General features: G+C 44.5%; 1 protein-coding gene across 1 annotated transcript in view; it reads right to left on the reverse strand.

The window, feature by feature from the left end:
- Window positions 1-2,384: 2,384 nt before the first annotated feature.
- Window positions 2,385-15,198, reverse strand: part of LOC105475122 (synaptic vesicle glycoprotein 2C) — a 270,506-nt gene continuing 257,692 nt past the window's right edge. Inside the window, exon 13 of the mRNA XM_011730131.2 lies at window positions 2,385-3,203. Within this exon, the coding sequence (XP_011728433.2) occupies window positions 3,167-3,203 (37 nt within the window). The 3' untranslated portion in view covers window positions 2,385-3,166. The remainder of the gene's footprint in view (window positions 3,204-15,198) is intronic.

Raw genomic sequence — 15,198 nt, forward strand, 5'->3', positions numbered from 1 at the left:
GGCCTCCAACTCCTGACCTCAGGTGATCCACCTGCCTCGGCCTCCCAAAGTGCTGGGATTGCAGGTGTGAGCCATCGTGCCCGGCCAAGGAAATGTCAGGCGTTTTTAGGAGCCTTATGCCAGGAACCAGGGGCAAAGACCAAATACACATACGGCAGTTAGGAAAACCAGAGTTCAACAGCCTCCATAAACTTGGACAAGTCTCTTATTTTTGGGTCCTAGTTTCCTCAACCTTATTATTTATAGTTGAGTTAGGCAAGGGTTCTAAAGTCAAATGTCTGCAGTGGCCAGGCATGTGACATGAATGAAATGATCCTGACTTCAGAAAAAGGAAGGCAGAGTCTGTTCTGCTTTCCTCTTAACTCAGGCTTAAGGAAACAACAGCGCGTGGCTGGGTGCTGTGGCTCACGCCTGTAATCCCAGTACTTTGGGAGGTGGAGGCAGGCAGATCACCTGAGGTCAGGAGTTCGAGACCAGCCTGGTCAATGTGGTGAAACCTCATCCTATTAAAAACACAAAAAATTAGCCAGATGTGGTGGCGGGCATGGGTAGTCCCAGCTACTTGGGAGGCTGAGGCAGGAGAATTACTTGAACCCAGGCGGCGCAGGCTGCAGTGAACCAAGATCATGCCACTGTACTCCAGCCTGGACGGCAGAGTGAAACTCCATCTCAAAAAAAAGAAAAGAAAAAAAAAAGAAAAGAAAAGAAAAAGAAAAACAACAGTGCAAGCCTAATAATAAACGGTCACCAATACTCTGCTTCAAAACCATAGAAGCCACAGGAGCAGTGGGGACTAGAGTAAAGGGAAGAGGACACCTTCCAGGTGGGGCTGCCGTAGCTCATGTGTAGCTAGGACTGTGGGCCAAGTGCTCCCGGGCCTTCTGAGTTTTCAATGGAATTAAGAAATACGGATTGTTTTTCCTACGTGAAATCTTCTGCAGTTTAAATTTTGGGCAATTAACTCACAACTTAAGAAACAACCTCTGTGCCTTTCTCTCCTTCAGGAACCAAAATAAAACAAGTGTGGTTTGTTGGGCCACCTGTTTATGTTTTCTAGGTGACAATGTAGTTACTAGAGCAATGCTTCTAAAACTGAGATTTCTGGACTCATTGAGAACGTTAGCAGATCCAGCTTCTTGAAATCACTCACTAAGCTTTCTGAGTATGCATTTTTGACAGGAGACCATTCAGAAGTTCCATTAGTGTCTTTCTTTCTTTCTTTTTCTTTCCTTTTTTTTTTTTTTTTTTTGAGACAGAGTTGCGCTCTGTGGCTCAGGCTGGAGTGCAGCGGCATGATCCTGGCTCACTGCAACTTCTGCCTCCTGGGTTCAAGCGATTCTCCTGCCTCAGCCTCCCGAGTAGCTGGGATTACAGGCACATGCCACTGTGCCTGGCTAATTTTTGTATTTTTAGTAGAGACAGGGTTTTACCATGTTGGCCCAGCTGGTCTCAACTCCTGACTTGAAGTAATCCGCCTGACTTGGCCTCTCAAGTGCTGGTTTTACAGGTGTGAGCCACCGTGCCAGGCCCGTCAATGTTTTAAAAGGACTCATTGACCGGGTGTGGTGGCTCACACCTGTAATCCCAGCACTTTGGGAGCCTGAGGTGGGTGGATCACGAAGTCAGGAGTTCAAGACCAGCCTGGCCAAGATGGTGAAACCCCATTTCTACTAAAAATACAAAAATCAGCTGGGCACGGTGGCAGGAGACTGTAATCCCAGCTACTAGGGAGATTGAGGCAGGGGACTTGCTTGAACAAGGGCAGCAGAGGTTGCAGTGAGCTGAGATCGAGCCACTGCACTCCAGCCTGGGCAACAGAGTGAGACTCTGTCTCAAAAAACCCCCAAAAAACAAAAAAAACCCAAAAAAACTCATGACCAGCAAACTTTTTTTTTTTTTTTTTTTTTGTGATGGAGTCTCACTCTGTTGCCCAGGCTGGAGTGCAGTGGCGTGATCTCGGCCCACGACAACCTGTGCCTCCCAGGTTCAAGTGATTCTCCTGCCTCAGCCTCCCGAGTAGCTGGGGCTACAGGTGCCCGCCACCATACCCGGCTAATACCCAGTTAATTTTTGTATTTTTAGTAGAGATGGGGTTTCACTATGTTGGCCAGGCTGGTCTCGAACTCCTGACCTCGTGATCCTCCCGCCTCGGCTTCCCAAAGTGCTAGGATTACAGGCATGAACCATGACACCAGCCAGCAAACTTTTTAGCTCCACCAATTAGTCTTACACAGCTTTTCAGCACTAACTCCAGAATGCCAAGCAATTAATGATGATGTAATCAGACACTTGCTTCAGTCACTCACTCATTAGTTCCACCATAGTTAGTGAGCATTTACTATGTACGAGGCATCTTCGTGGCACTGGGAATATAGAAGCAAATGAAAGAGACAAAGTCTTTATTCCCATGAAATGGACATCCCAGTGGAGGGGCACAGATAATATCTATAAAAACAAAGAAGTACATATTATGTCAGGTGATGATGAGGGCTATGCAAGTTAAAAGTCTCAGGGTGGGGCAGAGGGACATTTTAAGTAGGGTGAAGAGTAAAGGCATCTTGGCTAAGATTTTACCTGAGTAGATAGCTAAGTAAAGGAGCAAGCCACTTGATCACCTGGAGAGAGCATTTCAGAGAGGGGCAAGCAAAAACAAAGGCCTCCAGGCAGGTGTGTAAAGTGGTCTGTTTGTGGAGTTACAAGGTTAACTATACCTACTAGTGGGAATACAGAAAGGTTTTCAGAATGTTTTTTATAAGACAAAGAATTCCTTCAAATTGTTTGTAATGATTTTATCTCTTTCTATGATAAAGCCAAGTTTAGAAGCAGATGTTAGAAAAGAGGTCCACACCCACTAATGGCTCCTGCTGTAAACTGGCTCTGTCGTTCCTGAGAGCTGTCTAGTAAATTTAACAAGAGCTATAAAATTGTTCACACTTGTTGACTTGGTTACTTCACTTTGTGGGATATTTCTACAAGGCAAAAGAGAGAAAAAAGACCACAATAAAGAAATCTACTAAGTTCTTAGCTAGACCTTGTATAATATATTTGGAAAATCTCAAGCAATTATAATCCTCAAAAATGGAAAGAAAACCAGGTGCAGTAGCTCAAGACTGTACTCCCAGAACTTTGGGAGGCTGAGACAGGAGAATCGCTTGAGGCCAGGAGTTCAAGACCAGCCGGGGCAACATGGCAAGACTCTGTGTCTACCAAAAAAAATTTAAAAATTAGCTAGGCCTGGTGACTGGCACCTGTAGTCCTAGCTTCTGGGATGGCGGAGGCAAGAGGATCACTTGAGCCCAGTTCAGGGTTACAGTGAGCTATGATCATGTCACTATTGCACTCTAGCCTGGGCAACAGAGCAAGACCTTGTCTCAGGAAAAAAAAAAAAAAAAAGAAATAAGTAAAAATAAAAAAAGAATTTCAATATGCTTTGATTCTATAAGGCTGTTTAAATGACACATGGGAACAATATTAATAAGTGCAAATGTATTACATGAAAAATGTAAAGTAGAAAAAACTAAGATACAGACCTGTGTATTTATGCTGATTAAAATTGTGGAAAATGTACCAATGCATATTAAAAACACCAAAAGAGAATTTGGAGGGATATGAAATGTTTATTGTCTAGCCAGCTTTTTTGTCTTAGTCTGTTTGGTGCTGATATAACAGAATACCACAGACTGGATCATTTATAAAGAACATATTTCTTTCTTACAGTTCTGGAGGCTGAGAGGTCCAAGGGACCAGCATCTGGTGAGGGTCTTCCTGCTTTATCATTTCATGGTGGAAAGAGGAAAAGCAAGAAAGCCCAAGAGAGAGCAGTGTGGGGACTGAACTAGTTTTTTTTTTTTTTTTTTTTTTTTTGAGACGGAGTCTCACTCTGTCGCCCAGGCTGGCGTGCAGTGGCGCAATCTCAGCTCACTGCAACCTCTGCCCCTCCAGGTTTAAGCAATTCTCTGTCTCAGCCTCCGGAGTAGCTGGGATTACAGGCGCGTGCCACCACGCCTGGCTAATTTTTTTGTTTTTTTTTTTTGTTTTTTTTTTGTTTTTTTTTTTTGTTTTTTTTTTTTTTGAGACGGAGTCTCGCTCTGTAGCCCAGGCTGGAGTGCAGTGGCCGGATCTCAGCTCACTGCAAGCTCCGCCTCCCAGGTTCATGCCATTCTCCGGCCTCAGCCTCCCGAGTAGCTGGGACTACAGGCACCCGCCACCTCGCCCGGCTAGTTTTTTGTATTTCTTAGTAGAGACGGGGTTTCACCGTGTTATCCAGGATGGTCTCGATCTCCTGACCTCGTGATCCACCCGTCTCGGCCTCCCAAAGTGCTGGGATTATAGGCTTGAGCCACCGCGCCCGGCCTGTATTTTTAGTAGAGACGGGGTTTCACCATCTTGGGCAGGCTGGTCTTGAACTCCTGACCTCGTGATCCACCCTCCTCGGCTTCCCAAAGTGCTGGGATTACAGGCATGAGACACCGCGCCCGGCCTGAACTAGCTTTTATGACAAACCTACTCTCGCAATAATGATCCCACTCTTGAGATAACCTTAATCTATTCATTAGGGCAGAGCTTTCATGACCTAATTGCCTCTTAAAGATCCCACCTTTCACCAGTGTTGCCCTGGGGGCTTATGTTTCCAACACATGAACTTTGGGGGACATGGTCAAACCATAACAGCTTCCTTTTTGGATGGAGTTGCTTACGTTCATAATGAATCTTTACTTTTTTTTTTCTCTTGTTTGATTACATGGCAGATTTTTTTGTTTTGTTTTGTTATGAGATGGAGTCTCACTCTGTCGCCTAGGCTGGAGTGCAATCTCAGTTCACTGCAACCTCGGCCTCCTGGGTACAAGTAATTCTCCTGCTTCAGCCTTCCGAGTAGCTGGGATTACAGGTGCCTGCCACCATGCCCAGCTAGTTTTTGTATTTTTAGTAGAGACAGGGTTTCACCAGGTTGGCCAGGCTGGTCTCGAACTCCTGACCTCAGGTGATACACCCACCTTGCACTCCCACAGTGCTGAGATTACAGGCCTGAGCCACATTGCCCAGCAGCAGATTTTTTTTTTTAAAGTGAAGTTTTATCTCCTGTAAAGTACAATCACTTGATGATGATGCTGTAAATGACAGAGCAGTTTGCATGCACTGAGCTTGCCATGCAAGGGTGAGAAATTTGCAAACCGGGTCCACAGGAGACACAGTCTGGCTAGCACTGTAGTTGGAGCTATTGGACAGCAAGGTGCTTTTGTTGTGGTTTTAGTACCAGCACTATGGAACAGATACACTGGGACAGAAGACCAACAGCAGCTCGAGTGGAGGCAGCTAGCTCTGTAAACTGACATTTCCACTGTGGCAGGGTGTAGAAGTGCTGAAGCAATTCCCTGCTGAGACAGTTCTCATACCTTTCTAGATGCAGCCTGGCATCTAATTTCATGCTTGTCTCTTTGTGGGAAGAGGGATGCCCCAGCTCATAGAGGGTTCCAAAGCAAAATACTATCTAACCCAAACTGAACATTGAGACTTTTTTTTTCTTTTCTTTTCTTTCTTTCTTTTTTTTTTTTTTTTTTTTTGAGACTGGATCTCACTCTGTCACCCAGGCTGGAGTGCAGTGGTGCGATCACGGCTCACTACAACCTCAACCTCCTGGGTTCAAGCTATCCTCTCACCTCAGCCTCCTGAGTAGCTAGGTCTACAGGTGCACGTCACCATGCCCGGCTAATTTTTTGATTGTTTTTGTAGAAACGAGGTCTCACTATGTTGCCCAGTCTGGTCTCAAACCCCTAAGCTCAAGTGATTCTTCCACCTCAGCCTCCCAAAGTGCTGGGATTACAGGTTCGGCTATCTCACCTGGCCTAAGACATATTGTTGTCATTCAGGTCAATGGCACTTCCAGAAAGCTGCCTTCCCTAGCCATTCAATCTGAAGTTGCACCGACCCAGTGATGCAGATGCATCATCCTGTTTTGTTTTGTGCTCTGCATACTAGTCCCTGCAAACCATCTTACAGAATTTTTTTTTTTTTTTTTTTGAGACAGAGTCTTGCTCTGTCACTAGGCAGGAGTGCAGTGGTGTGATCTTGGCTCAATGTAACCTCCACCTCCCAGGTTCAAGTGATTCTCATGCCTCAGCCTCCTGAGTAGCTGGGATTACAGGTGTGCGCCACCAAACCCAGCTCATTTTTGTATTTTTAGTAGAGACAGGGTTTCACCATGTTGGCCAGGATAGTCTTGATCACTTGACCTCATGATCCACCTTCCTCGGCCTCCCAAAGTGCTGGGATTACAGGCATGAGCCACCGTGCCCAGCCCATCTTACAGAATTTTGTTGATCTGTTTGTTTACTTATTGTCTGTCTTTCACCATTCTGATGTAGGCTCCTTGAGGAAAGGAACAATGTCTGTATTATTCCCTTTGGTGCCTAGAAATATTTCTGGCTCATTTTAGTTCCTTAGTATATATATTTTTAGTGACCAAACAAAGAAACTTGCACCAATCAGCAACCTGCGGTCTCCAGGCCTCTGTGGTGTTATGGCTAAAGCCACCCTGAACAAAGGATTTCACACTGGAAAATGAGACCACAGAACCTGGCTGCTGCACTCATTAGAGTCTCAATAGGCGCGTCACCTTTCCTTGGGCCCCAGGAAAATAGTTGCTCTGGAGAAAGAGGATGACTACCTTGCTTCTCCTTGGAGAGTTCCCTATATTCCCATATCCCCTCTTCTTCCTTCTCTCTTCCTGGCCCTTTGCTTCTCTGGGGAATGAGGGATAGAGGGTAGGTAAGTCATAGCAGACAGGAAATCTCCTCGTATCTTTTTCTCTAGCAGCTAAAGGGCTCTAGAGAGGAAAATCACTTGTATGGAGGGGAGGATGGAGGAAATGGTCACTTAGGACATGCAGATTTGTGATTGTTTAATTCTTGCATCATTTTAAGCACACAGTGCACAAAATAGCTCAGGATGAAGGATGTAACTTGCCTCCTTGAGTCCATAAAACCAGGACCTAGCATCTGAACATCAGTGGGAAGCTACGGCTCTTGGAATGCCATTATCAACATGAAGTTGGTTTCTGTTGCGTGAACACAGAAAAACTGTCTCACTTGTACTTGCTACCAAGTCTTCAACTGAATACCTGGGATTATTACTCTGGAATGTCTGATACACTGCTTCACTGTGTGAGGATTTAAAAAATGTAGCCATTGATGGCCCAGCATGGTGGCTCCTGCCTTTAATCCCAAGCATTTTGGGAGGCCAAGGTGGGAGGATCACTTGAGGCCAGGAGTTTAAGGCTGCAGTGAGCTATGATTGTGCCACTGCACTCCAGCCTGGGTGACAAAGTGAGAACTTGCCTCAAAAAAAAAAAAAAAAAAAAAAAAAGAAATGAAGGCTAAAAATCCATCTCTTTCCATGGGTTCTTGTGGAGAACCAAGACTTTCAAGGATTTTTTTCTAGTCGGTCATTTTCTAACAATCTAAACTGAATTGTTTAAAATATACACGTCTTTGGTAATAATCACTAAATATTTTTATTTTATTTTTTTGAGACGAAGTCTTGTTCCATCTGGAGTGCCCAGGCTGAAGTGCAGTGGCGCAATCTAAACTCACTGCAACCTTCCTGTTCCGGATTAAAGTGATTCTCCTGCCTCAGCCTCCTGAGTAGCTGGGTTATAGGTGCATGTCACCATGCCTGGCTAATTTTTGTACTTTTAGTAGAGACAGGGAGTTTGCTATGTTGGCCAGCCTGGTTTTGAACTCCTAACTTCAGGTGATCCCCCTGCCTTGGTCTCCCAAAGTGCTGGGATTACAGACGTGAGCCACCGTGCTTGGCCCATTCACTGAAATTTATTGAGGGCTTACTCTGTGCCTGACACTGTTCTAAGTGCTTTACATTAACTCAACAACCTCAAGAGGTAGGTACTGTTCTTTTTATTGATGAAACAAATGAGGGACAGAGAAGTTAAGCAGCTTATCCAAAGTCAACCAGTTAGACATGATAGAGCATGAAAATGGACCCAGGAAATTTGGCTCTAGCATCCATGTTCTTTTTTTTTTGAGACAGAGTCTCACTCTGTCGCCCAGGCTGGAGTGCAGTGGCACAGTCTCAGCTCATTGCAACCTCTGCCTCCTGGGTTCAAGCAATTCTCTGCCTCAGCCTCCCAAGTAGCTGTGATTATAGGCACCCGCCACCACGCCCGGCTAATTTTTTGTATTTTTAGTAGAGACAGGGTTTCTTTTTTTTTTTTTGAGACGGAGTCTTGCTCTGTCGCCCAGGCTGGAGTGCAGTGGCCGGATCTCAGCTCACTGCAAGCTCCACCTCCCGGGTTCACGCCATTCTCCTGCCTCAGCCTCCCGAGCAGCTGGGACTACAGGCGCCCGCCACCTCGCCCGGCTAGTTTTTTTGTATTTTTTAGTAGAGACGGGGTTTCACTGGGTTAGCCAGGATGGTCTCGATTTCCTGACCTCGTGATCCGCCAGCCTCGGCCTCCCAAAGTGCTGGGATTACAGGCTTGAGCCACCGCACCCGGCCGAGACAGGGTTTCACCATCTTGGCCAGGCTGGTCTTGAACTCCTGACTTTGGGATCCACCCGCCTGGGCCTCCCAAAGTGCTGGGATTACAGGCGTGAGCCGCCGCGCCCGGCCCATGTTCTTAACCATTACTGCTCTACTGCCTAAAGTTAGAACTGGTGGCACCTAAAGACTTAGCTTTATTATATAGAGTCACATAACTCATGTACAACCTTCTCTGGTACAGCTAGCTGCTGAGTGAAGTGGGGAGTGAAACCAAATGCTGACAAGAATGTGGAGCAACAGGAACTCTCATTCATTGCTGGTGAGAATGCAAAATGGTACAGATTTGGAAGGCAGTTTGGCGGTTTCTTACAAACTAAACATATCCTTACAAATAATCCAGCAATCATGTACCTTGATATTTACCCAAAGGAAAAGTTTTACGTCCATACAAAAACCTGCATATGGATGTTTATAGCAGCTTTCCTTATAATTGCCAAACTTTGGAGGTAACCAAGATGTCTGTTAGTAGGTGAATAGATAAATAGATGCACCGTGGTACATCCAGACAGTGGAATGCTATTCAGTGCTAAAAAGAAATGAGGTATCAAGCCATGAATATACATGGAGTAATATGCATGGAGGAACCTTATATTCCTATTACTAAGTGAAAAAAGCCAATCTGAAAAGGCTACATACTGTATGACTCTAACTATATGACATTCTGGAAAAAGCAAAATATGAAGACAGTAAATGATCAGTGGTTGCCAGGGGTACGGGGTGCTGAAGCAGGGATGAATAGGTGGAACACAGAGGATCTTTAAGGCATGAAACTATTCTGTATGATTATATAATGGTGAATACATGTCATTATACTTTTGTCCAAACCCATAGACTGTGCAACACCAAGAGAGAACCCTAAGGTAAACTATGGACTTTGGGTGAAAATGATGTGTCAAAGTAGGGTCATCAATTGTAACAAATTACCACTCTAGTGAGCGGTGTTGATAATGGAAAAGACTGTGTGTGTGTCAGGGCAGTGGGTATTTGGGAACTCTCTGTACCCTCTGCTCAATTTCACTATGAGCCTAAAACTGTTCTAAAATATAAAGTCTATTAAACAACATAGCTAGGGCCAGGCACGGGTGGCTCACGCTTGTAATCCCAGCACTTTGGGAGGTCGAGGCGGGCAGATCCCCTGAAGGCAGGAGTTCGAGACCAGACTAGCCAACAGGGTGAAACCCTGTCTCTACTAAAAATACAAAAATTAGCCGGGCATTGTGGTGCTTGCCTGTAGTCCCAGCAGGGGAGGCTGAGGCACCAGAATTGCTTGAACCTGGGAAGCGGAGGTTGCAGTGAGTGGAGACTGCACCACTGCACTCCAGCCTGGGCAACAGAGAGAGACACTGTCTCAAAACAAAACAACAACACAAAAAAACAAAACATGTCTGGGCATATGTAAGAAATAAGAAGGTACATGGTGGAATGTGCAGCCCAGATCCCCCTTTAGGATCAAGGCACTCATTCCCCAGCTTCCCAGAGTTTTGTTTGCTGGTGGCTCAAAGCCTAGTTTCTCCCCAGACCATGCCTTTGGCAAAGGGAGCTGCTTCACCCAAAGTTATCCCCCCATCCACAGATGGCCCTCATTCAATGATGAGGTACAAATTGGGGTAAAAAGGTCCTGCCCCTTGCTTCAATATGGCACAGTTCTGAAATCCATCCCATATTCTGAGCCTCCCATCAATTTGGATGAGGCCTCTGCTGCAACTGCATCACGGCTCGACTTTCTCCTGCCCAGTCCCGCTTTCCTCACTTCTGGTTTTTTTTTTTTTTTTTTCTTTTTCTTTTTTGTCCCTTTTTTTTTTTCCCCTCTCACTTCTTTATGAGGGTTCTTACCAAGAGCTCTTGTCAACACACTTCCTGCACTTTAATCTCTTAGAGTCTGTTTCTGGGGAAATCTGATCTAAGAAAGATGCATGGTGGAAGGGCCTTCTAGGTAGTGGAGACAGCACAAGCCAAGTAGTCTTGGCAGTGTCTAGCAGCAAGCCGCGTGCAGGTGAGATGGATTCACCTGGGCAAGGTGGGAAGGGAGGCTTGAGCGGGAGGCAGGGGCCAGATCACAGCGGGCCTTGTATGCAGGTTGAGGAGTCGGTTTCATCCTCAGCTTTTTCGTTCATTTATTAATTCAACAAACATGAATTTTGTGTCTGCTATGTGTAAGGCATAGTCCAAGCCCCTGGGAATACAATGGCAAAAATGTGCAAACAAAATATGTACATGTATTAATCTCTTTCCTATGAGATTAAAGTGAGTGTAAAATGAAATAACATAAAGTACTGACCACAATGACTGCCACATAGCAGGTGCTGAGTACTTGCTAACACTTCTGCCTTCTCCCTTCTCTCCCTGGGGGTAACTTTGTAGGGCACCTAAAGTTGCAAAGGAAGCAGAGGCAGGTAATTAGAGCTTAGAATCAAGCCAGAGAACTTGGGACGATATCTAGCGAAATGCTGGAATGTGTTGTACTGGCTCACAGGAGCTGACTGCTAAATTTTCAGGAACTTTTGCAAACCATCGTTAAACATAGCCATTGTCAAAAGCTAAGTTATATAAACTTAAAACTAAATAAATTATATTAAAAACAAAGGTAACAAATCCTCAGAATGTATCGCTTCCTGATTATTTTCCTACATATACCATTATACACGTGCTCAAGGTTATTTATACCTATTGTGTGTGTATGGTGGAAATACTATAGAATGATAGGATTGCACTTCTCCCAACTCCACATTCAGAGACATCACACTGGTAGCTTGAAATTAACCATGGTGGGAGTAATTACACCAAGGAAATCTGCAAATGCTGCACATCTGGGGAGATGGTTGTTAAATACTTACCAGCACAGGTCTGGCTATGTCCCTATGCTTATTGTGAACAAAAATGACCTCTGAGCAACTATAGCTCTGAGGAGTGGGTTCATGCATTTGGTATTTTGGGGCTTTCTACACAGAGAGGCAGTTGAGGGTGATGGAGGGGTGCAGATGCTGGAGCCTTCTGCCTGGGTGCCAAGCTAGGCTCTTCCCTTGACTAGCTGTGTGATGTCGGGTGGGTGACTTACTCTCACTGTGCTTCAGGTTCTTCTGTAAACAGAAATGCTCCCAGCTAGGGTTCCTGGGAGGATGAAATGAGAAATGTTTTGTAAAGCACTAGAGTAGTGCCTGGCTCATATTAAACGCTCTGTAATTGTTAGCTATTACCATTGAGTTGGCCAACAGATGAAAGAGTACTTTGGAAATCACTCTGACAGCCTGGACAAGTCAAGACAGCTCAGCAGTCTCTTGGCCTCACTCCAAGAGTATGAGCAGAAAAGGGTGGTGTTCCTCCTCCAGGGAGCCTTCCCTAACCCTCCTGTCGGGGCCTACTTCTAGGAGAATGTCAGAACTTCTGCCATAATAATACATGTCACGTTGTCCTTGCCTATTTACTTGTCTGTCTCCCCAGCAGACTGTAAGCTGGTAGAGGAGAATCTCAGTCTGTCTTGTCCACCTTGCCTGTCTCCAGCACCCAGCACAGTGCCAGGCACATAGTGACTGATCAATAATATTATTGAATAAGTGTCCTAAATGAATGCTTATTTGCCTGTTTGGAGAGTCTTCTAGGTGGAAACTCTGTGAGGGCAGGGACTAAACCTATTTTTCTAAGCCATTGTTTGTTGGTGCCTAGTTGAGAACTGGCACGTGGTAAACTTCCTTACCCTTCAATGAATTCATTCTAAATACCAGAATGCTGACACTCCCTTCTACTTTTAGAGCTTGCCTTTCCCTGTTGTATAAAAAGGCAAAAGAGAGAATATCAAGGATGTAACATTTACGCTGGGTTAGTCCTGAATATGCAAGTATGGTAGCTTAGTAGTTAAGATTGTGTATGTTAGAATAAGATTGAACAACCTAGGGTTGAATTGTGCCTGTCACTGACTAGCTGTGCATTTTGGGACAAGTCATTTAACTTCCCTGAGTCTCAGTTTCCTCATCTATGCAATGAGGATAATAATATACCCACATGGCTATGAAATAACTATAACAAAATAGTTTATTCTGAGTTACTTAAGAAACAAATGAATCATAAATAGTTCATTTTTAATTTAATTAAATATTTAAAATACAAATATGTCATAAAATAATTTTTAAAAATTTATTTATTTATTTATTTTGAGATGGAGTTTCACTCTTGTTGCCCAGGCTGGGGTGCAGTGGCGTAATCTCAGCTCACAACAACCTCTGCCTTCCAGGTTCAAGCGATTCTCCTACCTCAGCCTCCCAAATAGCTGGGATTACAGGCACGCACCACCACGCCTGGCTAATTTTTGTACTTTTAGTAGAGATAGGGTTTCTCTATGTTGGTCAGGCTGATCTCAAATTCCTGACCTCGTGATCCGCCCGTCTCAGCCTCACAAAATGCTGGAATTACAGGCGTGAGCCACCGCACCCAGCCTAAAATCATTTTTAAATAAATTAATACAAATAATGTCTGTAAAGCACTAAGTCTCATAGATGGAGCTCAATCAATGGTAACCATTATATTATAAGGAAGTCTGGAAAAAGAGAATGTCTGTCTCCCATAGAGTTGTATTTCTTTTGTAACAAATCAAGGGCAAGCTGCTTTCTCTGAATTTATTTAGTAATCTTGGTACTTAAAATCATACTTATTCAGGAAGCTGAGATAAAATGCACTTTAGAAGGAATCATAAAAATGACGGAAAACAGGGAGAAGTAAGAATATATAATTCAGGCGGATGTGTGAATGCCAGAAAGAAGATGGGCAGGGGGCAGGGGTTGAATGATAATGGGTGAGTCTATGGTAACCTGATGAAGGCAGCGTTTGTTGTTGCTGTTGTTATTTGAGACGGTCTTGCTCTGTTGCCCAGGCTAGAGTGCAGTGATGTGATCACGGCTCACTGTAACCTCAATCTCCAGGGCTCAATCAATCCCTCCACCTCAGCCTCCTGAGTAGCTGGGACTAGAGGAATGTGCCACTATGCCTAGTTAATTTTCTTTTTTTTTTTTTTTGAGACAGAGTCTCGCTTAGTCGCCCAGGCTGGAGTGCAATGGCGCGATCTCGGCTCACTGCAAGCTCCATCTCCCGGGTTCACGCCATTCTCCTGCCTCAGCCTCCCGAGTAGCTGGGACTACAGGCGCCCGCCGCCTCACCCGGCTAATTTTTTGCATTTTTAGTAGAGACGGGGTTTCACCGTGTTAGCCAGGATGGTCTCGATCTCCTGACCTCGTGATCTGCCCGCCTCGGCCTCCCAACGTGCTGGGATTACAGGCGTGAGCCACCGCGCCCGGCCGTTAATTTTCATAATTTTTGTAGAGATGGGGTTTCACCATGTTGCCTACACTGGTCTTGAACTCCTGGGCTCAAGTGATCCACCTGAAAGCCAGCATTTTTCTATGATGTCCTGTATTTGGCACTGGCTGCTACAAACCTTGTTGTACATGTCTCTTGGTGCACATATGCAAACCTTTCTATTGAGTGTATACCAAGAGGAATTATGCAGCTTTAGCAGGTATTTCTAAACATGTTTCCAACATGGTCAGACCAATTTGCCCCCCTCCTCAGCAGTGGAAGTTCCTTAGTGAGTGCTCCTTGTCAGCACACGGTATTATCAGTCTTTTAAATTTTAGCCATTTAGGGGAGTCGCTAGTGGCATTGTACCAAGGTTTTATTTTCATTCCCTCATAACTAATGAAACTGAGCACTTTTTCATATGTTAAATGGCCATAATCTTCTGGATTTTTTTTTGGTGAAGTTTATGTTTAAGTCTTTACTTTTTTTCTATTTGGTTGTATGTCTTTTTGTATTGATTTGTAGAATCATCTTTATTCATCTTGTCTGAATAAAATACCTTTCTTGGTGATTCCAATTGTCAATATCTTTTATAACTCTGAGGCTTGCCTTTGATGCCTTTTGATCTTCTGATGACTACTAAAGATACACAAAAATGAATTCCAGCTGAATGTAGATCTAAATGTGAAATGAAAAACAATAAAGCTGCTAGGTGAGGAGAATATCTTCCTGACCCTGAAGTAGACAGAAATCAAAGCACTGACCTAAATGGAGAGGTTGATAGCTTAGACTACATTACAATTAGGAACTTCTGTGTGTCAAAATACATCATTAAGAGAATGTGGGCAGGTGTGGTGGCTCACTTCTATAATCCTAGCATTTTGTGAGGTTGAGGCAGGAGGATTGCTTGGGGTCAGGAGTTTGAGACCAGCCTGGGAAACAGCAAGATCCCCATCACTATTAAAAAAAAAAAAAAAAAAGAGACAGAGAGAGAGAATGTGTTCTACGTATACCAACACACCATGTTGTACACATTAAATATATACAATAAAAGATTGAGTGTGTGTTTTAAGAACTTGGATTATATTATTCAAGAATATCCCAAATAAGTATACTTGTTTTACAGATGAGGAATTGAGACCCAGAGAGGTTAATGAACTCATCCTGGGCCACACAGCTTACAAGTGGAGAACTCAGGTGTAAGCTCAGGTCTGCATAAGTCTAGAGACTGAGCTCCCAACTCCTGGCAGTGCTGCTCCGCCTTTACCACATCCAGAGTGTGCCCTGGGGGGCCTGGCGCAGTGCTGGGCTCCACACATGTCACTGTTGGCTTCCTGTGGTATCTTCCTGTGTGTACAG

The sequence above is a fragment of the Macaca nemestrina genome, chromosome 6 (genome assembly GCF_043159975.1).
Source record: "Macaca nemestrina isolate mMacNem1 chromosome 6, mMacNem.hap1, whole genome shotgun sequence".
Lineage (NCBI taxonomy): Eukaryota > Metazoa > Chordata > Mammalia > Primates > Cercopithecidae > Macaca > Macaca nemestrina.